The sequence below is a fragment of the Agelaius tricolor genome, unplaced genomic scaffold, assembly GCF_023055355.1.
Source record: "Agelaius tricolor isolate 1412-34295 unplaced genomic scaffold, bAgeTri1.0.p SCAF_15, whole genome shotgun sequence".
In the NCBI taxonomy this organism is placed as follows: domain Eukaryota; kingdom Metazoa; phylum Chordata; class Aves; order Passeriformes; family Icteridae; genus Agelaius; species Agelaius tricolor.
In genome coordinates, this window is record NW_027269275.1 from 9,055,656 (window position 1) to 9,077,170 (window position 21,515).

The 21,515-nt window shown below is 43.6% G+C and overlaps 1 protein-coding gene across 10 annotated transcripts in view; it reads right to left on the reverse strand.

Annotated features, from left to right (window-relative positions):
- The window catches only part of ZNF423 (zinc finger protein 423), a 281,081-nt gene that overhangs the window by 20,679 nt on the left and 238,887 nt on the right, over window positions 1-21,515 (reverse strand). For all 10 annotated transcript variants that reach the window (XM_071440356.1, XM_071440357.1, XM_071440353.1 and 7 more), the window contains 2 exons: window positions 2,368-2,499; window positions 723-838 (listed from right to left, as the gene is read on the reverse strand). In XM_071440356.1, coding sequence (XP_071296457.1) covers window positions 723-838; window positions 2,368-2,499 — 248 coding nt within the window. The remainder of the gene's footprint in view (window positions 1-722; window positions 839-2,367; window positions 2,500-21,515) is intronic.

A 21,515-nucleotide genomic window follows, 5' to 3' on the forward strand; every position in this document is an offset into this window, starting at 1 on the left:
CAGCACCAAGGCTGTTGGTGGGGTTTATCCTGCTCCAAGGAGGCCTCTGGGGCCAGGGCTCCGAGCATGGCTGCAGCAGCATGCCCAGGTCAGGGCCCAGCCCCTGCAGAAGGATTTGTGCCCCTGGGAATGGGTGTGAGCCAAGCACTGGCTCTGTGGAGGCTACAACTGCTGTGGCTGCATCCCCAGTGCTGCCAGGGACAGTGGTGTGGGAGGCCTGGGGTGCAGAGCCCAGCCTGGCAATGTGCTGCTGCCTGGGAGGAGCCTCTACCTGAGCATCATGTTGAGATGCACCCACGCTGTCTCATACTTAGCAGGGAAAATTCCTTTACTTATGATTTAGCAGCAGGGAAGGGGATGGGGCAGCTACCATTTGCTTAGTCTTTGTATGTTAATCAGTCCCTAAATTATTAATGGAGAAAAAGAAATTATTTACAAGGTGTTTGACGTAGACATGTAAGGATGTAGCAACACTACTGTCAAGAGAAATACTCATAAATCATGATATCTGTCTTGTCTTATTTATTTATTTATTCCAGCCATGCTCAGAGACCTTTTTCTCCTCCAGGCACCCAAGGAGGCAGGAGGAGACTGAGAGACTGTTTAAGGGCAGAAGAGACAATACCAAGGTTAGGCACCTTTTCTAAATGCTGCACAAGGGTGACAGTAGCACAGAGAAATCAACAGCTTTAGCTTTGTTTTTACTCCTGTTGTAAACATACCTGAAGCTCTGTTTGAAAGAAGAACTTCTGTGGGCACTGGGAACAGTCATAAATTTTGTCTTCCTGCCCGTGCACTGCAAAGATGTGCTGCTGCAGTTTGTTTGCCTGTACAAAAACTGAAACAACACAGTACAGTTAGTTGAGATTGTTTCATATAAGGCACCTCATCTCAAACTGCACTTCAGAGTCTCTGCAGCTGTAAAAGGTCCAAGGATATCTGCCAGAGAAGTGCTGATACACTTGGTTCAGCAGAATTTCCTTACAAGTAGTCAATTTAGAGTCTCCAGGCTGACAGTCAGCTTACTTCTAACAGACTTTACATCCTGTATGGATTTTTGATATTTCACATAAAGCTAGCACTGTCCAGGTAACTGGAAGAACTCAGCCTTCAGACCAAAGAGAGGACGTCACTGCTCCCATGGGGAGCCCTGGGCCCATGGCAGGTGCATCAGATGCATTTTTAATGCAGGACAACTGGGCCAGGAGAAGCCTTGATGGCTGGTCTGGAAGCACGTGGTCCAGAACAGCATTTCTGGCAGAAATGTGAATCTGAAAGGGCAGGCTTGCCACAATTTTTAGATCTTTTAAATAGGTTGTCCAGTCAGTATAAAAGAAAAAGATTATTGTTTAACATCACAAATATCACAGCATCTGCATTATGATTCTGGATTGACAAGTATTCTGATTTTACCGAGGGAAATTTTGAAGTGGAACATATTGAACCACTGGCTAAAAAATATATCTATATTTAATTTTTGTGTCAATTTACACAAATGGTCACCTGTATGTGAAAATGGCTTCTTCAGCAGAATTGAAAAAATGCATCCAAAATTTTTTACAGCACATTTCAGAAAGGATATATAAACTCCAAGCTCACACAAAAACCAGTTTCTCAAATGGTGGGTCAAACCCTAAAGAATGCAGGTTCACCTTATTCCCACCAAAGTTAAAGGAATGGCAGGTGCTGCCATGTCCCTTTACTGACAACAGGCCCACAGTGACACCTACACCATCCTTATCTCTCAAACAGATTGGAAATGCAGATGTTAACTGTGTTGAAGAGAGTATAAAAGGCAGCCTTTAGCATGCACCCTGCCCATCTTGGAAAAGCAAGATTCACCCATGATCATTTGCACTGATGAGACAGCTTAAATGATCTACAGAGAAGGAATACCTAGCAGGCTCTCAGACAGGAGTTAGAAATGTACCACTGTAAGAAAAATGGATTAAAAAAAAACTCCGAGAGAGCAGCTGGCAAAACCATAGAGTTGTACAATTTGGTCTTATCAAACCTTTACTCCCCTTTACTCAGCACTGCAAGCAAACCATGAACCACCTGGCCTTTAAAGAATCCTTGCTCAGGTGAATTAGGGCTTGCAAGTCCTGCCCTTGCAAACACCAGCAACTGTGAGCCACCAGGCAAAATGTAAATGTTTGGAGACGTGGGGGCCATGCAGAGCCTGCTGCATGTGGCAGAGCTGCTCGGCAGAGCGAGCCCCAGCTCCAGACAGAGGATATTTGAACATTTCCAAGCACAGTATTTCTTTTTCCCAGGGAAAGGAATACAGTATTTTACAAATCCCCCGAGTGTCATTTCTGGATCTAGCCATGCACGCTGAGGCTTGTCTTGGCCTCCCTGTCTTACCTGTGAAACAAACAGGGCATTTGAATGTGCCTCCCATCCCCTCAAAGCTGTGCTCAATCAGGTGACACAGGAGCTTTGCCGGAGAGTCAAACATCTGGTTACACAGCTTGCACTCATGATTGATGCCTTCCTCTGCAAGGTTCAAATGATACAACTTGTTAGTGACACAGCAGATTAGCGTCGGGGAGGCAGCAGCAGCCGGTGGGGAAGGCCTGTGCTGGGCACAGGGCCCCCCAGGACCCCCAGGACCCCAGCCCCAGAGCAGGAGGGGCTGCTGGAGCTCAGGGCTGCAGCCCCCACACCCTGGCTGTGCTGGGAGCGCCCCGCGCTCCGTCCAACACAGGGCTCCCAACAGCCCTGCCACAAAGGGACAGCAGCCCTGCCCTGGGTGCAGGGGATTAAAGAGCCAAACAGCATTTAAAAGTACTTTAATAGTGTGAATCCAGCCACCAGCGCTGACAGAGGGCTGAAGTGATGTATTCACCACAGAGTACACTGCAAACATTCAGGAGAGGAAGGAAGTGTTGGAGAATAGCAGGAGCTGAGAGCAGAGTGTCAGTGTAAATTTTTTTGTATATCTTGGCTTTTTACAAGGTGTAGAGAAACCACTGAAAGTATTTAAATGTAATTTGATAGTGGCATTTCCTTGTCATATATCTTCAGTATTGAATACACAGGGCCCGTTTTAGATGTGTCTATATTCTAACTGAACTCAGTGAAATAGCAATAATTATTACTCTTGGTTCAAGCCTATCACTTTTGCAAGATGATATGCTTCTCTGTTTACTGAAGTTTGTGGTTCTGGGTGCAGTTGAGCTTTTTTTTTTTTGAGGTACTGAAGTCATATTAAAGCAATTTTCACACATAAAACTAAACGATGCTTTGGTTTTCTTGAAAGGAGGGAGGGAGTTACAGAATTTTAGAAAACATAGCATATGGTTTATAAAAACTACCTAAAGAAACTACCTAAAAGGTTTTAATACTGTGCCTGGTTTCTGCAAATAACTCCCTAAAAATGGTTCTTTCCTTCACTGTGGCAGCCCATGAACTTCTCATGAAAACTCATTTTAAAAACTAAATAAATTCTTTCTTTTGTTCTACACTCACATTTATTTTTACATCCTCAAATATCAATGACTATTAATTTTTAGTTCAAAGATTGCTAAGAAATGACTACATTACCCCATGCACTAATCCTTGCCAAATATATTTGGCTCTTACAAATAATGTGAGCCCTCATGAGCACGGTCTTTACTTACAGTTACTTCAAATTAGCTTTTTCTATCTTTAAAGGGGCTAAAGAGAAGGGAAGTATAGCTTGCTATGAAGCCTTTGGTACTATCAGGATCCCAAGGCCCCTGTACAAGGCTTGGACAGTGGGAGCTGCCTGTGCTGCCTCTGGAACCCGTGTGGCAGTGGGTGCCCACAGTGAGTGCTGCACCAGAGCTGCCTGGGGAATGGGAGGCAGCGTGGGGACAAGTAAACAGGTGAGTTGGGAAGGAGATAAAAAGAGAAAAGGAAAGAGCCAGGAACAGAAAGATGAAAGGGCTGGTAGCTCCGTGGCAGCAGCTCTATGGATTCCCTGGGGAGCCACAAGCAGGGACTGGGATGTTTCTAGGACGCGCCGAGGTTTGCAATGCTCCGCTTGCGCAGCCTCCACGGGCAGGCACGTTGCCCTCTCCAGTGTGTACATTTCCAAACCAGGCCCTCTCCCCTCACTGTGGCCTAAGGCTGCATTCTCCCATCAGACCCTTGCCTGAAAAGTTCTGGCTTTGTGTGAATTTTGCAGCCTGCTCCAGAGGGGAGAAGAGATGGGAAGGGACATGAGCCTCATGCTGAGCATGCCCAGCCACACCGCTGTGTACAGCAACCAAATGCTGCAATAAACCTGCAGAGGACAAAGCAGGAACTGGGGGGAATGGAACAAATGCCTTCTACGAATAAATCAGAGAAATCATGTTTGACATTAATTTTCTACCCTCTACATACTGGGTGTTTGGAAAACAGTGATTCATGTACAGCCTATGGTCCTGTGTGAGCACATGTGTTCATAAATACAGATAGACACATACTGATGACTAGACTGCTGCTCCTTTTCCAGCCTAAATATCTATAATTTGAGTAAAACTAAAAAAAAAGAAAAGAAAAACAAACAATGCTCAGCATTTCAGTTAAAGAATATTCTTACAAGCTTGGTATGTTTAATTAGGTAACAGAGATTGTGTATTTTCTTGGCTGATCCCTGCAGTATTTTAAATAGTTAAACCCATAACAAACAAACTAAAACTAGAATGAAAAATAATAAAACATAATGGGTTCCTGCAGATCTGGAAATTTATCCCACTCGAGGCAAGACCTTTTGATTTGCAAATCCACTTCTGAATTATAAGGCCTTCTCCTCACCGGTGGGGGTTTTTATTCCACTCCCACAGGAGTCCATTATGTATTTCTTGTGTCTATAAAACCATCCAGAAAGAAAAAAAGAGGGAAAAAGTACCATGGTTAGCATGACAAACGTTTCTCTTTTCATGCATGTGTATTCAAAATATGAAAATGCCCAAAGATATAGATAGAATTGCTGCTATAATCACTCTCTCCTCTATGGCATTTTACAGCATATTATTTTACACAGAAACACAGCACATGTATAGGGATACTCAGTCACCTTTAGAGAATAACTTCCTTGAATTATATAAGATCATCTAGGTACATGGAAGGAGGCTTTTTGACAATGTGGTGTGACAGTCAAATGTGTGGTGCTGGGCAACAGCAAACATATCATCATTTCCCTCATTCTTATTCGCCTTTTTTGTTCTAGCATGACAAGCATCTATGAGAGACCTACATAACTCAAGTGAATTATGCAGCCCCTCTCATTTGTAAAATAAAATGCAGATTTTTACAGTTTGTTATGCCAGATCTTCTCCCATTTCTTCATAAGCGTATCTGTGGAGGGATCAGATGATTACAGGACTAAACAAGCAATGTACAGCAAACAAGAATCTTGGGTTTCTTGCCTTTTTTTCCTGAGCTCAAAATAATAAGCATTAATTTTACACTTCATTTCTCAAAAAAATAATAGGATGTGCTCTTGTTTAAAACAAGCAGGCCTGCTGGATTCTGTCAGGCTGAAACTATGTCAGGCCAAAAGAGGAACAGAGCGCTTTGTGTAAAAGTATCATGGGGAGATGATAGTATCCTGTAATGTTTTCAGTACCTACTTTTGTCTCCAAAAGCATTTGATCCCTGGCAGACACATACTTATTTCCATACTGGTCTTGAGGGAAGCCAGTAGGAATGAGAGCTGATTATCTGAATCCTGAAGGTGAAACCTGGGTGGTGCCCGCTGATGTCAAAGGCAGGCGTTTGTATAAATTTGGAGGTACATAATTTACTGCCTGTTAGTGAGGATTAGTGGGCTGCCAGACCCAGCTGAACCGCGGCGGCAGAGCACGTCACTCATTGTTCCCAAGGCCGGGTGCCTTTGCAGGATAGTTTTAAATATGTTGATAGGGTGTTTAGTAGCACTTACACTGCCATCCTGCCCATTTTAGAGTGGGAATATGCTTCTCCATAAAGCTATTTCTGCTGCAGCAATGTGCATTTAATACATATTACAATGAGTCTCTAAGCCTCTAAGAGAACCGACACCAGCAGCCTCCTGGCGAGGATGCAGTATAATTAATAATGCTGTATTAAACCCATTTACTGTATCAGCTGCATTTCTAATTATAACTATATTAATGGCAATGTGAAAGTACATGTTAACACTGTCGTGTACTGACATGTTATACCAACAAGTAGAAGATTTGAACACCAAAAATCAAGATGGCATTGTCTTTACTATTAGTTAAAACTTCTCTCTTCTACTCATTTAATAAAGCAAAAATTTCCCCTCATGGAATAACTGCAATAGTCCTAATTTGAGAGATCATCTGATGCTCCTTGCTGACAACAACATGTACATCCCACACTATAGCTTTCCAGACCAGTATATTTCTACTCTACTGCAGCAAATTAAGCCAATAAAAGGGAATTTCTTCCCTGTACTCAAATGTTCACATCCATGAGTTAACCGTGCTTTTAATGAACTTTGAAATACTGTGATTCAGTGTAACAAAGCATTAATATACTGTATTCACAGAGAACCTTCTTCTGTCCATTAGATCATAAATTTGGTAGAATTAAATGGGCCGTGTGCTCTAATTATGGTAGAAATAAATAGAAATTGGAATGAACACAGGGAAATAAAATGAAAACTGCATTGAACTATTCTGTTTATGCAATTCATTTCCCAGTAAATAAGAAATCAAAGGGAAAAATTTATAATGTAAGAAAAGCAGCTTCCCCAACAATTTTTTCCATGTGGCTGTGAAGGAGCAAGGGGCTGGAACCAGGGTAGGGCAGCAGTGATGGACACCCCGCTCAAACACAAAGCCTGCAGAGAACCACTTTGATCCCTCATCTGCTTTGCACCACTCCACCACTGGTTTTTATTAAAAACAATCCAAGGATGGAAGTAAAACCAAGGTCTGAGGACACGCTGCAACTGCTGCAAGGGGATGGCATATTTGCAGATGGTCACAGTGGACGAAGGCAATGTCTGCTGCACAGTCAACATTTCCTCCTCACCACTGCTGCCTAAACCCATGACCTGCTACCCAAACCATCTGGGCCACACTGCTCCACTGCATTTGTGTAATTGCTCCTGGCGGCGCGGCTGGGCCCCTCCCTTGCTGGGGCAGCAGGGGGCCAAGGAGAGCCCAGGCAGCATGGGGCCAAGGAGAGCCTGCACTCCCTTTGCTGGGGCCAAGGAGAGCCCAGGCAGCATGGGGCCAAGGAGAGCCTGCACTCCCTTTGCTGGGGCCAAGGAGAGCCCAGGCAGCATGGGGCCAAGGAGAGCCTGCACTCCCTTTGCTGGGGCCAAGGAGAGCCCGCACTCCAGCTGGCAGTGCCAGCAGCACCGGGTGCTCTGCAGCACGGCCATCAGGCAGCCTGGGCGGGGAAAGGCAGTGGATTGATGGCGTGGCAACAGAAATGTCACCTGGGGAGCTGGGTGCCGTCCTCCCAGGGATGCTGGAGGTCAGTTACTATGGCAACACCGAATGAGCTCAACCTTGTAACTGACCCTTATCTTTTTTTGATCTGTGGCCCCCTTGGGACCTTGGCTGGAAATCAACTGGAAAATAATCTGGTCACATATCAGAAAAAAAACTATTTATACTTATTTATTTATCCAGGTAGAGCTCATATCTCCCTTTGACGACTCTGCCAGACTAAAGACACCCATCATGTTCCCTCAGCGGTTTCAGTGGCTGGGTGGAAACACCCAGCTCTGCGCTGTGAGAAACCATGCCAAACCCCCCTGCCACGGCACAACACACACACACAATGCCATGGATATCTGTGCTCATGACTCCATTGATATATTGCCAAAATCTTGCCTTGCTCTCAGCCCCCGACTTGCCTGTGTGGATAAACATACACCTACACCCCTTCTTGGATGGTTTAATATTTTATGTTGGTATCCACTAATCATATTCTTTTGTGCTTTATCTCTCTGCTGAAATATGATTCTGCTTTGAAATATATTTATATGATCTAGAATGGCACAACACTGATGTCTTTTATGAGCTGAAGATTGTTTAATAAAATCTTGCATTTCTGCTTCATCCTTATGACAATTTTACTATTATAAGTTTTCAAGGGATATGAGAGCTGTCCACTGCGGTTAGAAACATCACTTTAATGAAAAATGATAACATGGGGGCTCAGATTTTTCTAGAAACTATGTAAGGAATACCAGCAAAAATACAGAGTTCCCAACATGCATTCATATGTAATTCTGTTGGTTTTCCTTACATTTGCCTATGGATAAGAGTCATTAAAATCAGGTCTGTTTATCATAGTTTTCCAAAGGATGGGCAGCCCAGAGAAGGGTTTATCAGCACAAAAGGCAATTGCTCTTCTTCAGGTGGGGAGACTCTCTGGGGAAATGGGATTCAGGAAATCAGGGACTATTTTAGGGGACAGAAGCCACAGGACTTGCTGGTCCTAGAGGAAGTTCCTATGGATTCCTGGTAACAAACTCCAGGGTTACTTGTGATGTACTTCTTCAGGCTCAAAAAGGTATTCTTTTCCATGCTAAATTAGCCTAACCACACAACGGGCTTTAAACTCTTTCATCATCTTAGGGGGCCTCGAGCTCAAAATATGCAGAATTAGATGCCAAATTATTTATAGGGTAGCTTGTAAGTTCACTGCCTCCAGTATATGTCAGTACACTGCAATATTAAAATGACCATCAAAAAGAAGCATGGTCCCAGAGGGACTGGGGATGAGATTGAAGGGAGTTTCCTCCTGACTGCGAGTTCCTGTGCCGCTCCAGAGCCCCTGCCCTGCTCCTGGCTGCAGGCTGTGTGCTCCCACTGCTCCTGAGGGGAAGGCTGAGCCTCACACTCACGGGATGGGGCTGCCAGGCCCAGCTTCATCAACTTAATTTTCAGTTTACAAGAAAAATAAAATCTGAAAGTTCAAAGGAGTTCATGGAGTTGTGCATCATCTATCTCTGTCTGCAGAGCCCCAGAGGGGCCTGCCTGCAAAGCTTTATTTTAGATTTAGATATTAATCTGGGAAACTGCATAAACATAATTTATAGAAGTGCACACAATACTTCAGCACAATAACTTCACACTTTATCAGCCTTTCTCTGAAGATGCCTTTTTTAATAGCCTATATTAAAACCTTTTGTGGACTGAAGCCTGATAGGTCTGACTGCTCCTTCATGATAATTGATTAAGGAATAACTCCACTAGCTTCCATGGAAAAATGGAAATGTAAAACCCATACAGGAAAAAAACCACATGCTCTCTTTGAGTGTGCAAGTCCATACAACCACACAGAGAACTAGCTTTATCCAGACTAAAGAACCTCTAGGAATAACTAGAGTTTAGTAAGAACACCTAACTCCCACACAATTTAACTCAAGTAATGTATTTCAATGTTTTGAAATACTTACATTTGTGTTATTTCAAGTTTAATGTCAATACCTGAGGAAACTGAAGTAACACAGCCCTGAATCCATGGCCACACAGCCTATTTCCTGCACTGTCCTCCCTCATGCCATCACATTGCTGAAAACTAAATACACCTTATTGCTCCTGCTCTCCTCCCTGGGAGCAGCTCCCTGTACTGCTGCACAGCAGGAACACATTCATCCTCTCATGCTATTGACAATATCACATAGAACAGCTCAGTACAGACAAACAGCAATAACTAGCATCTACTTGGCATCTATTCTTCTTGTGAAATTAAAAATTAAAATTAAAACATCATTATACTCTTATTAAACATCCCACTGGAATATGCTGATGCTTTAAAAACACCCAAAGCTTTAAACCTACTTTAAATAGGTGTAAAGCCCTTTTTTACTCCTTTTACAGGCCTGGCACAGCCCCCAGCCTCAGCAGCAGGCCCCCAGCACTGCGAGGTGCCCCCATCCCACCCGTGCCTCCTGCAGTGCCAGTGTGCAGTGACTGTGGTCACACAGAGGCACCAGAGCTCCAGGCCCCCCAGCCACGAGGTGCCAACGGCAAAGCCACCCCTCCCCTGGCTGGGTGCAGGGTGGCAGCTGCATCCCACAACTACTGCTCAAAAGGCATTTGCCTTGCTGCTGGGTGCAGTTTGCATTTCTGAGTGCTCAGAGGCAGGTGACTGAGCTGGGGATGCAGGGCAGGGTGAGCAGCCCCCTGAGCTAGCCCAGCAAGCCTGGGACAGCACATGGTGTTTGTTGAAACACCAGCTCCCACTGATGTGTATCACTGATCTTCACATTGCCATTTCCCAAGCACACATTGACATGATAGACTTTAAATCTATCGTGTAAATAATCATCAGATTAGTGCTCTCTAATAGTATATAATTAACATGACAGGCTACAAGCCAGTTGTTGTCAACTACACTCAGCAATGCATAGAGTAAGAGAAAGCATAAACAGTTCCCATGATGGCATCAGGGAAGCAGAAAAACCGGTAAAAGGAGAAATAGAAATAAAACTCCTAAAAAAAACCCACCTCAATGTTAAATTTAACTGAGAAACACTAAAGGTTCTTTCAGGCATTAAAACATTAAAAATGTCAATTTTTTAATTTTTTTTTTTTTCCAGTGGGAGGGTAGACTTTTATTTCCATCAGCAAAAAAATATTCTATTATCCCTGCATTGGTGCACTGCCTCTTGACTGAGTTCAGGTGAATTGGCATAAGGGGCTTTATTCTGATATTGCAAATTCTGCATAAACATGGAAGTATGTATCCAGCAATGTAAACTTTACAGCAGTATCAGCTATGGTCTAAAAAAAGATTGCATTAGTATAGGTATCTGGGAAATGGTGCAGTGGGCACAGAGTTAAAAATGCAATTGAAAACCAGCCATGAGCATTATTTTTGTGGCACATCACCAAGCACTCAGAGACTGGCCAAATGCTGCACCCCCATAATGCTGGGGCAATTTGCACCACTTACTCACATAAATGCATTTCTTTTAAGTATGTATTAATTTTGTTGTCTTATTAAGAAACAGTATTCCTAGGGAAAAGTCTCTGGTTAAAAAGCAATCTTTTATGGCATTATTATCAACTTAAAGACCAAATTTCTTTGAAATACCTACAGACAAGTAAAAAGCCCAGAAACACCTCTCAGCTTTTTCTTGGAAAATAAAAATGATGGTTACCCAGCTATCTTGACATGAGCACTCAGCACAACTGCACCAGAGCTTCCTTGTTCTCTGAGGGTTGAACTCATGTCACAATCCAGCCCCAGAGAGGCTCCTGTCCCCCACCCCTACCGAGCTGCCTCCTTCACTCCTTCTCCCCAGGGACAGGGACACAAACCAGTTATTGGGGATGGCAAAAGGAGATGCCACTGCAAACAGAGAGAACCAAGGGTGACTAAATAGGGTCTGGCTGGCTAAGACAGGTAACTGATTTTGCATGGCACAAATATCCCTCAGAGCTCATTAAGTGCAAATATGCCCAAAAGAATGAACCTCCCCTATGAGACATATTTTAAATCAGGAATCCTAGGGTGCAGTAACACATGATATTCCTTAAAGGAGTCAAAATGAAGAATCTGCATGAAAACAAGAAAATATTGTAAGCATCTCTGCATTATGGAGACATACATTTTTCTACTGTGGTATTATGCTCAAGCAAATGTACAGAGCATCTCCCATTGATGTTGGTGCAATTTGCTTGATTCACTCTCCACAGTCCAGGTGGAAATCAAACCCTCTGGCCAGCTTCATCTTGAATAAAAAGAGTCACTGCTACCCAGTGACTTTCTGGAAGAGATCTCACAGCTGAGCAAGGGCTCTGCATAACACAGACTGTAAAGTGACTCTGGGTAGTGCTTATCTAACATACAAACATGGATTACAATGCATAAAACCTAATCTCAAACTCATACCACCTTTACACGCGTTCTTTGTGCTGCACAGGAGCCAGCCAGCTTGCACACTTCAGGTATGATCTGGAGCTGACAGGCAGCACTGAAGCAGTTGCCCTGAGTTCTGCAGAGAAGGAGAGCTCAGGACCAGCACACACATCCTGCAGAGCTGGGAGGGGCACCCGTGCCTGGGAAACATGGGCAGAACCTTCTTCTGGGGTGCGAAACTCAGGAGATCTAGGTTTCTGCCTTTGTAAACAAATTCCTTTCTTTTACTATGTGTGTAGCTCAGTCAGGCATATATGGCTGTTGGCAGTCATAACATGGCTCTGTCAGTGCACAACATGGCCAGCTTGTTTTTATTTTTTTTTTTAGAAACACATTTTCTTCATTTTATATGTCATTAGCTTTTTAGTCCACTGAGGAAAGCCATGTGCAAACTCACACTGTAGACAGACTCTGGAGAACATATGTAGTCTGTGACAGAAAACATAGTGTAAAAGATAAGGAAAATCTGTATTTTTGGTTAAATAAAGTGATCTGGAAGAGCCAGTCCTACAGTGGAGCTGAAGCAGCCACCTGAAAGTGTGAGCATGCCACAAAAACACAAGGTATCAAAACACAAGGACATTCAGGAGGCTCTGATGGCTCGTTAACAGCAGGAGTCCTACAGAGCTATTTTTGCTTAAACTCACCTAGATCTCATGCTCTTGGCATTGTAAGGTTTCCTGGGCTCTCTGCAACTCCTCTCATTCTCAGAAGTTACATTTAAAAATAAAATTAAATTAAATTGAAAAAAAATAAAAATGCAGAGCCCCAGGCCAAATGAAGCACCAAGATGTTCCCAGCAGGATGGTGCTTTCAGGGTGTGCATGGTACGGACTGGAGCCATGCAGAGGTGGCTGAGATGACTTGGAAAGATCCAAAGGTGTTGTTGGATTGCTGCAGAGAAAGGCCTGATGTGCAATCATTGAACTTGAAAGAGACTTAGGGATGTCCACCTAATAAGTCCACATGAGAAGAACCATATTCCACAGCCCTGCAAAACTTACGATGGAGGAATAAAAAATGAGAGGAAAGATCAAGCTGCTTTTCAGCTGGGCCCTCAAACAAAATAAGATTCTTAATCAAGCCATCATGGAGTTCCTGCTTCAACCAAAAAGGTTTATCTATCTCAGAGACCTGCTACCCACCATTTTGTTCTTTTTTTTTTATTTTGTGAGTTCTTATTTTAACCTCAGATTCAACAATCGGCATTAAGAAGTCGGCATTTGCTCCTATCACCCCAGAGGCAGGGAAGATACAATTGTATATATGCAAAATAGGTATGAACTCTGATAACAATACTTTGCCTGTAGGCAAAAATTGACTTTTTAAATGGCAGCCACTATGATAATGTTAGCCTAAGACCCACCCTTGCAGGATTTTCCTCTGCTTAGTAAAAACAAGGCACATGCTGATAGGAAAAGCAAAGAGTTTGGGTACCGATAATACAGGAAATGTTTTAGTGGGAATGGAGGAAAACAAAATTGTAAAATAAAAGGTCTGTCCCACTGAACTACAAATACACCTGCTGTATGGAGGGGGTGAAGTGGCAAGTCTGTAGCCACAGAGGCAAGAAGGGCTGCCAAGATCTGTGTCCTAAAGCTTGTTAGTCTCAACCAGCAGCACCTGAAAAGGCCTTGGGATGCCTTCCCCACACAGCCTATGCTTCTGGAAAACTGCCTACAGAGGAATGGTCTAAAGCATCTACTACTCATCCCATAGATGGGTATGATGAGTAGCAGATGATGCCTACTCTTTACATTTCTCTTCCTTATGGTTGCCAACAGAAAGTGCATCGCTGCACAAGAGGAACTCCAAATTCAGTCCTGAGGTGTGATCAGAAAAGTCCAGCTCCTCAAGGGAGTGTTTTGGGGGACCTGGGATGGCCTGGTGCCACCCATGTGCCTGAACTGCCCCAGCAGCTACAGGGAGCAGTGCCGAGGCCACCAGCCCCAGTGTGACTGGCCGCTCCTCCACTGGGCACTGGCCCTGGCAGGTTGTGGGGCACATCCCAGGAAGAGGCGTGCAGACAGCGTGGCACACACAACAGTTGAATCTTTACAGCTAGATGAACATCAATTATGCATTGTATCAAAATCCAAATGCTAGAGCATGAAGCAGGCAATTCAAAGAAACAGCATGAGCAAAGCAAATGCCAAAGAAATGAAAAATATGACCAAAACTGTGACAGAGCATTTGGCTACATTTCATGTAACATCATCAATCGTCTCTCATCGAAGATTTCAAATACTTGGGAAGAGATTACAAAAATATTCAAAGATACAATATTTGTATTTTGAATGTTAATTTGACACAAAGGAGTGTGCATGAGGGAATGTTTATAATCAGCACTCCAATAAACTCACAAATGACTCTAGTATTTTATAAGCTTGTTAGAAACAAATCACTCCCTTAGCTTATATTTACTTACTGATGAATAATAAAAGGCCTCAATACACAAAGAGTAAATTCAAAATGTTTTCCTCTTGTTTTATCTTCTATGACAATACTGGAACCCTTTCGCTCAGGCTGTGATTCCCAAACATGCCTCTCCTGGTTTTATGGCTAAATATTGATTTCTCCATACAAGCAGAGGCAGCTTTGAACCTTGGTTCCTGCCCCCATCCCCTGTGTAAAGCAGATGCCGTGGTCTGGAGTTGAACAGCAGTGGCTGGCCTTGCCCCCTGCCCTCCTGCTGCCTGGAGGGTGGGGAAGGGAGCACGTCCAGCTCTGCCAATTTGCACAGCAGTGAAGGTGCAGTCCAAGTGCTCAGTCTCAGGAGGAAGAGGAGAAGATATGCTCACCTTGCACACCTCCGGGAGCAAAGCACAGGACAGTCGAGCAGAAGATTACAAAAAGAAACTTTGTAATATACTCAGAAACCCACAATGGTCCCAAACAAACACATAACTGCTTCAGCTGGTCTGCAGAGGCCTGGACAAGGTGTCAGTACAACACAGGCTCCTGTGAGCACCCAAATACCCTGCACAGCATTGGTGCAGCAGCCCAGTAATTGACCACAGCTGAAAATCCCCTTTAGCCTGTTTAAAACCACCAGGATGCTTTAATGCAATACAAATCATGCTTCAGCAGACAACATAACACCTACACCTTCCAAATGCCATTAGTTATACACCAGCTCAGCCCAATAATGCTCTAGACACAAGCACAGGAGCCCAGTGCTAGCCATGGAGCCCTGGCAGTAGCTGTGCTGGGGTACCCATGTGTGCCATGATAGCTGGATTTCAGAAATAATTGCTGCATGGGTCGGCCTACTGGATTCATAAGTGGTAAGTAGCACAAATGGAGGGAAACAAAAGTTGGCAGAACGATGCCTCATTTTTCTAATGTAACTAAGTGCTGAATGTGGTAATGGGAATTGTGGGGATACTTGTCTTTATGCTCTTATTTACCCAACAGAAATTATACAGGGATATTCTAATGCAGGATTTTACTTAATGTACAGTTAAGCATTACACAAACATTTTATTGTGGTCTGTAAAGATGATCTATTTAGAGTAGCTGAAAAAAAATCAAACACTGCATTCAAGCATAAGTGCTTCTGGTAGACACACAAATGCAGAACAACTTTACAAAGTAATTGTAACACAGGCTTTTGTTCTAGATGGCCCTGTTGCTTCATGCACAGGCATCAAAGACATCTTCACCACCTCTTAAAGACAAACCAAACGCTGCCATGGACCAAGCTGGCTGGACACACAACATCTTTGTAATTGCATTAAGATGCTGAAGTGAATAAACATATAGCCAGGCCTACTCACTGCCCCAGCACCCACTGGTGCTGCAGAGGGTGAGGTGTGAACTTGAGACAGTTTCTGTGACATGCCTGGTGCTGGGACTGGCCTGGTGGTCTTCACAGAAAGCTGGAAATCACTGCAGTATTGCAGAATACATAACAAAGCTTGCACAGCCCCTACTATTATTAACCCTGATTCGGGTGTGCATTGAGGTGATTAAGCACGTAGTCATTAAGACAAACAGCTTAGGATTCACATTTCCAGAGAGTCACATTTCCATTATAAGATGGTTTTTATTTCTAAAATTGTTAATGCAAGAGCCATGAGAATGAAATTACTTTTTCACTTTTTCACCTGTGGACAAGCCATGACACACTGTACAGGAGTTCACTCAGTGTAACACTGACAAGCAATACACATTCAAAATAAATCTCAGGGCTCCAAAGCCATGGCCACACTGCACTGCCACTGCAATCCTCCTCAGGGACAGAGGCCACCTGTCACGGAGCTCTGCTCCCTCCCCTGCCACTCTGGCCAGCAGCTGGAGCAAAGGGAAGGCTGCAGATGGAGCATCCCAGAGACTGCTCCATGGTGCAGTGAGAGGTCTGATGGAGGAAGACCAGCAAAGGAAGGTGGAGAATGGCTGTCCCACAGCAATGCTGCTGCCATCCCTGTCACTGCCCTGCCACTCCTATGGGAAACTGCCCTTGCCATGGGCTTCCCACCCCTTGCTGTGCCTCCAGCATCACAGGTGAGGTGCAGTGCTCCCAGGCATGTTTGTGTTTTTAAAGCAGTGATGGTGTCTGAAACTCCAACCACTTAAGCCAGTGGCAAAGTTTATAGTCTGCACCTGGGTATCTCTCCAAGATGGAGAGTAAAGACCAGCACCCCCAAGCCACCAGGCAGGGGGGCCAACTGAGCCTTTGTTCTTCCTCCCCACATGCTTCAGAGGAGTAGGGAGGCACAACATTCTTGGGGGAGAATTCCTTATACATTGTTCCAGCATCAGCACTTCAGCCTCCAGAGAGAACAGTGACTAATCCCCAACCACTCAATAAACTTCATGCTAATGGACGGCAGGAAAAAACATACAATTTCTCAGAAAGGAAGATAATTACTGGGGGCATGTGAAATGCTAGAAATGCAGGAAGCAAACAGCTGAAGGAAAACCCATATAGGACATGTCAGGGTTTCACAACAAAAATGCTGTCAACGTGCCATGGTGTGTGTCAGGAGCCTCAGTGCTCTTCAGTCTGAAGTCACTGGGATTTTCCCTATGGCCAGGGGCTGCAATTTTTACCATCTAGATCCATCTTTGATGTTATTGAAACAGAGACATGAATTTGAAAAGGAAAGAAGTCATGTCATGAAGAAAACAGGAAAAAAACACCTTCCATGGGGGGTCATGGCAATCTAAATGACTGAGTAAAAAACTACACTGCTCTCCATTTTTATAGAAGTGTCCCAAGTACAGTGCCCATGAGGATTCTCCTTTGAGATATCCATTTATTTTTTAAAACCTTTTCTGGAGAAAATAAGCACTCCTTATTTCCAGGAATAAAAACAAAACAAACCATCCTCAGACAGCTGGCAGGACAGGCAGGGCACAGCCCAGGCTCGCTCTGGGGCTGCCCCCTTTGTCTCCATGCCTGGCAGGTGTCTCTGAGGAGGGGAGCACACCAGCTGCTCTCAGCCATGACTGAAGCCAGGCACCTCAGGCATGAGTGGTGACAATCCCAGGGCTTTCTGGTGGGCACTTTGCTGTGCCCAGCACCGTTGGCAGTGCTGTGCCAGCCCACTGCCTGCACAGAGAGCATGGGCCAGCCCCAGCCCAGGCACCGGGCCCTGGATCACAGAGCAACGCGGTGGCAATTTCTAAAGAATTGCAAAGCCCTTTAACAACAACACTTCTGCTGTTACTGACAGGAGCTGAAGCCCCCCTGTACCACCCTATTCAGAGTCAGAGGCAGGATTTCTCGTGGCAGTCTTCGTGTCACGAGTTGCCCAGTTGTCCCTTGGCCCATTCCCTGTGCCCAGCTCAGCCGGCAGCTGCCAGCACAGGCAGGGAGCAGCATCTGAGCACAGCACCCAGCACAGTGCCTTCACTTACATGTGCTGAGTTGCAATAACTGGGGGACATTTTAAATGGTTTCATCTCACCATTCGGTTTCCTTTTGCTTTTCAAAGCAGAGGAAGTATTTATCAATAAAGATTTTAAAAAGAATTAATTATCACCATCATCAAGTCAAGCTCCCTGGTGCCTCGCTGTCCAGCACCTGCACGAGTCCTCTTCCCTTTCAGTGAAGGATCTACCATCTCTGCACCATCCTTGTGCTTTGCAGCTCTAAAGCACTATTAAAATCAATTCACTTGGTGTCAAAAGCTCTCTTTCTTCTTGTACCTACCATTACAGCTGTAGTATTCATCAGATTTTTACCACCAGGATTAATGTTATAAAATGTGACTTGCTACAGTAAAATTTATCAACATTATTATATACCATAGAAACTGCCACCACAGACAAATGCACTACATTAAAATTTTGTCTAGAGCTCCCTAGAGGAAACATTTGCTGCAATTTGTGTAACAGTTTATATATTTATGCTATTTAATGGTACAAAGCAATAATTATGACTTCATTCACTGATAAGCAACAGCATTATATAAATCAGATGCGGATTTAGAACATGCCAGCTTTGTCACTGGCCTACCACTTGTAAATTATGTTGCTGTTAAAAAAAAAAAAAATCTAAGCAAATATGAGTTAGCAGCAGGAAGCTAATAATGTGCCTCCAGCTGTTCCAGTTAACCTGCAAATGTGGCCATCTGCACCTCAGGAGAAAAAGAAAAGGAGAGATAGAGGGAGGGAGGAAAAGGAGAGAGGAGAGAAGCTCCCACCAACACCAGCACAAAGCCCAGGCCCTGAGCAGTAGGAATGACCTTGCTCCTCATGACCAGACAAGCACATATTTAAAATCAGAAAAGTTACCAAAGAATAAAGGACCTTTTCTCCCCTAGACCCACAGAAAAAAAAAATAAAAAAAGAGAAAAAAAGTCCTTTCCACTGCCTTTTTTCTGGAACAGGCTGTCTTTCACATCTGAGGTTATTATTTACTGCATTGCAGGTCTGTCCAATGAACAGGTTTTTCTTACAACTTCTGCCTTTCATTTCTACTTTTTAACACCTCTTCACAGACCCATCTCGTATTATTTTTTTTAAATGGTGGTCATTGTAATAGATTTATTCCTGCTTCAGACAATTTAAAATGGATCTGCAGGGCACAAAGGCTGAACTATCAAACAAGACCAAAATTCTCAGATAGAAAGTCACAGATCTTGCAGTGCACAGCAGCTTCACTCCTGCCTTTGGGTTCACGGGGATGAGGTGTCCTTAGGACATGCGAGTAGTGTTTGCTCAAAGATTATTTTATAAGAGACTTCTGTGGAATCTGGGTCACAAGGAACTGACACAAAATATTCCCTTTGACATTCACCCACACACTGAAGAGACAGTGGCTGAAAGTGCAGGTCCTGTACATTGTTACACTTTGGTAATCCAACAGCAGTTTAATACTAACAATTCTCCATGATCCATGTTAGCAAGGGCTCTCCAATACACTTCTAGAAAAGGATGCTGAGGGCCTCAGAAGATTTTTTCTTTTTAAAGGTCTGGCTCTGTAAAACAACAAGTTTAATTCCTGTGAAGGGCATGAGGTCAGAGGGGTCAGCACACCTTGCTGGAGCTGCATTGCCCCGCCTCACCTGCACTCTTACACAGCATCTTTGTACTGCCAATCCACCCCCAGCTCCCCAAAAAGCCTTGTTCTGGCACAGGTTATCGAAGCTGCCATTGACCTTGAGATGCTTAAATACACTCAGGATTATCATCACTCTTAAAGTAAAAAGGTCTCACCTTGCCTCTTCCAAAATTTAGCAATTCCGTTTGTTTCTGTGTTTTCGGTGCATGTCTGTTTGCACCACCCCAAGTGTCACAGTTTTGATAAAACTCTTGAAGTACTGAAAGTGCCCAATATTGACCTTGTGGACCTTGATCTCAAGGGTGGGTAGCATGACCTCCTCAGAGCACATCACAATCACAGGGGATCTATATCTGAGCAATGTTGTATGGACCTGACTGTTATTATTAGATTTTCACCAAGGAAACATGATTTATCTTCATTCCAATTTTTGTAACTATAACTCATTCCAATGCTAACTGCATGTACAGGGATTTATAATTCACTTGAAAGATTAACTCAGGCATACATAATTTCAAAGAAACAAAACCAGTTTTTTTCTTGAAAATACTGAATTTACTTTAAACTGGTCTGATGTGATAATGTTGGGGCACATATCTGTTAAAGTCATCTTTAATGCTTTTCTCTATTTAAGAGTTTTGTTGTTTATGAGGATTAATACTTTCAGGAGAAATACCTTACCCTGATGGAACACGCAATCAGTAACTGATCTTTTCCAAACATTTACACTACACTTCAGGGATGTTGGTGGATATGATAAAAACTGTGATTTGCAGTAGGTTCAAGAACCAATAACTTCATGCTGACTCAGTAAGTTACCAACATTTACCCTCTGAATTGTGTTAACCAATGCAAAGTGCCCGCAGAGTGATGTGTCTGGTCAGGGAAAGGCATGAGCCATCTCTCCAGAGGAAAATAAATTTTCCAGTAAACCTGTAACTTCATCTGGCCTTTCTAAAATTAATTTAATCTAGAAATTGCCACATCTATGAAAGCAGCTGGGGTGATGCTCTATTTTTCAATATCAGAATATTCATAGCAAACAACATATACGAATTCTTCAAGTCCTGTTGAATATCCAAACGTATTTGGGGGAGACTTCCTTATACATTGTTCCAGCATCAGCACTTCAATATCAGAATATTCATAGTGGGACATTTTGTGCACATAGAACAGTTCTGGTGTTTGACAGTTCCATTTAATTACACCAAAACCTCAGTTTAGTCCACTGATGTCTTCAGAGGCAAGTAGGAAGTAAAGCTGGTCAACATCTACACCAGAATGACTGGTCATGTGCCCCTGAGGCTTCATCAGGACTGCCAGATCATGTTGCACAAACTGTGCCTCTCCACCTGTGTGGAGTTCCCAGAATGCTTCAGCTCACAAGGTCTGAATGCTCCTCTCTGATGGGAATCCATGTGTCAACTTCCTGCCCCTATCTGTTCACTGCTCAAAACAGCACCAAAAAGGAGATCCTAGATGTATGCAAATGACCCATAATCCTCATTTATAAAGAAACCCCTTCACATTGCCTTAATGAACTAGGAGGGGAAGTGTCAGATGGATTCTCATGTGAGCATGAATAACAGAAAAGACAAGCAGATGGAAAGGGGAACAAACAGCTTTTTCTAAACCCATTAATAAAAATATTGTTAAAGCACTTTGCTCTAAAATATAAACCTAGATATTTGATTTGTCTAGTTTTGTCAGAACATTTCTGTTCCCTTTTGGTGAAGGGTGATGGCAGCAGAGAACCCTGTGCCAGTGAGCAGCCCACATCCCTTGGAGATGTTCACCAGCATGCAAGGCCCTCCCAGCCTCTCCTCAGCCACAGGAAATCTCCCTGACATTTCTCAACTCTCATTCCTGACACTCCACAGAGTTCCACATAGCACACTGAGAGGCCAATGAACAATTCAAGTAAACTTTCCTACTTAGCAAGAAAAACTGTGACTGGAAAAATTTAGCTCCCAAACAGACAGTATGAGAAAGGTCAAAAGACATGGTCAAATGGAAGGTCTTGCAATAGCTCCATGGTGCCACAAACATTCACACAACTCATTTACATCATGGAGGTGAATAAATCAAACTGTTTATCACACTCATAAAAGACAGTGCATATCTGCAAAACATTTTTGGGGCAACA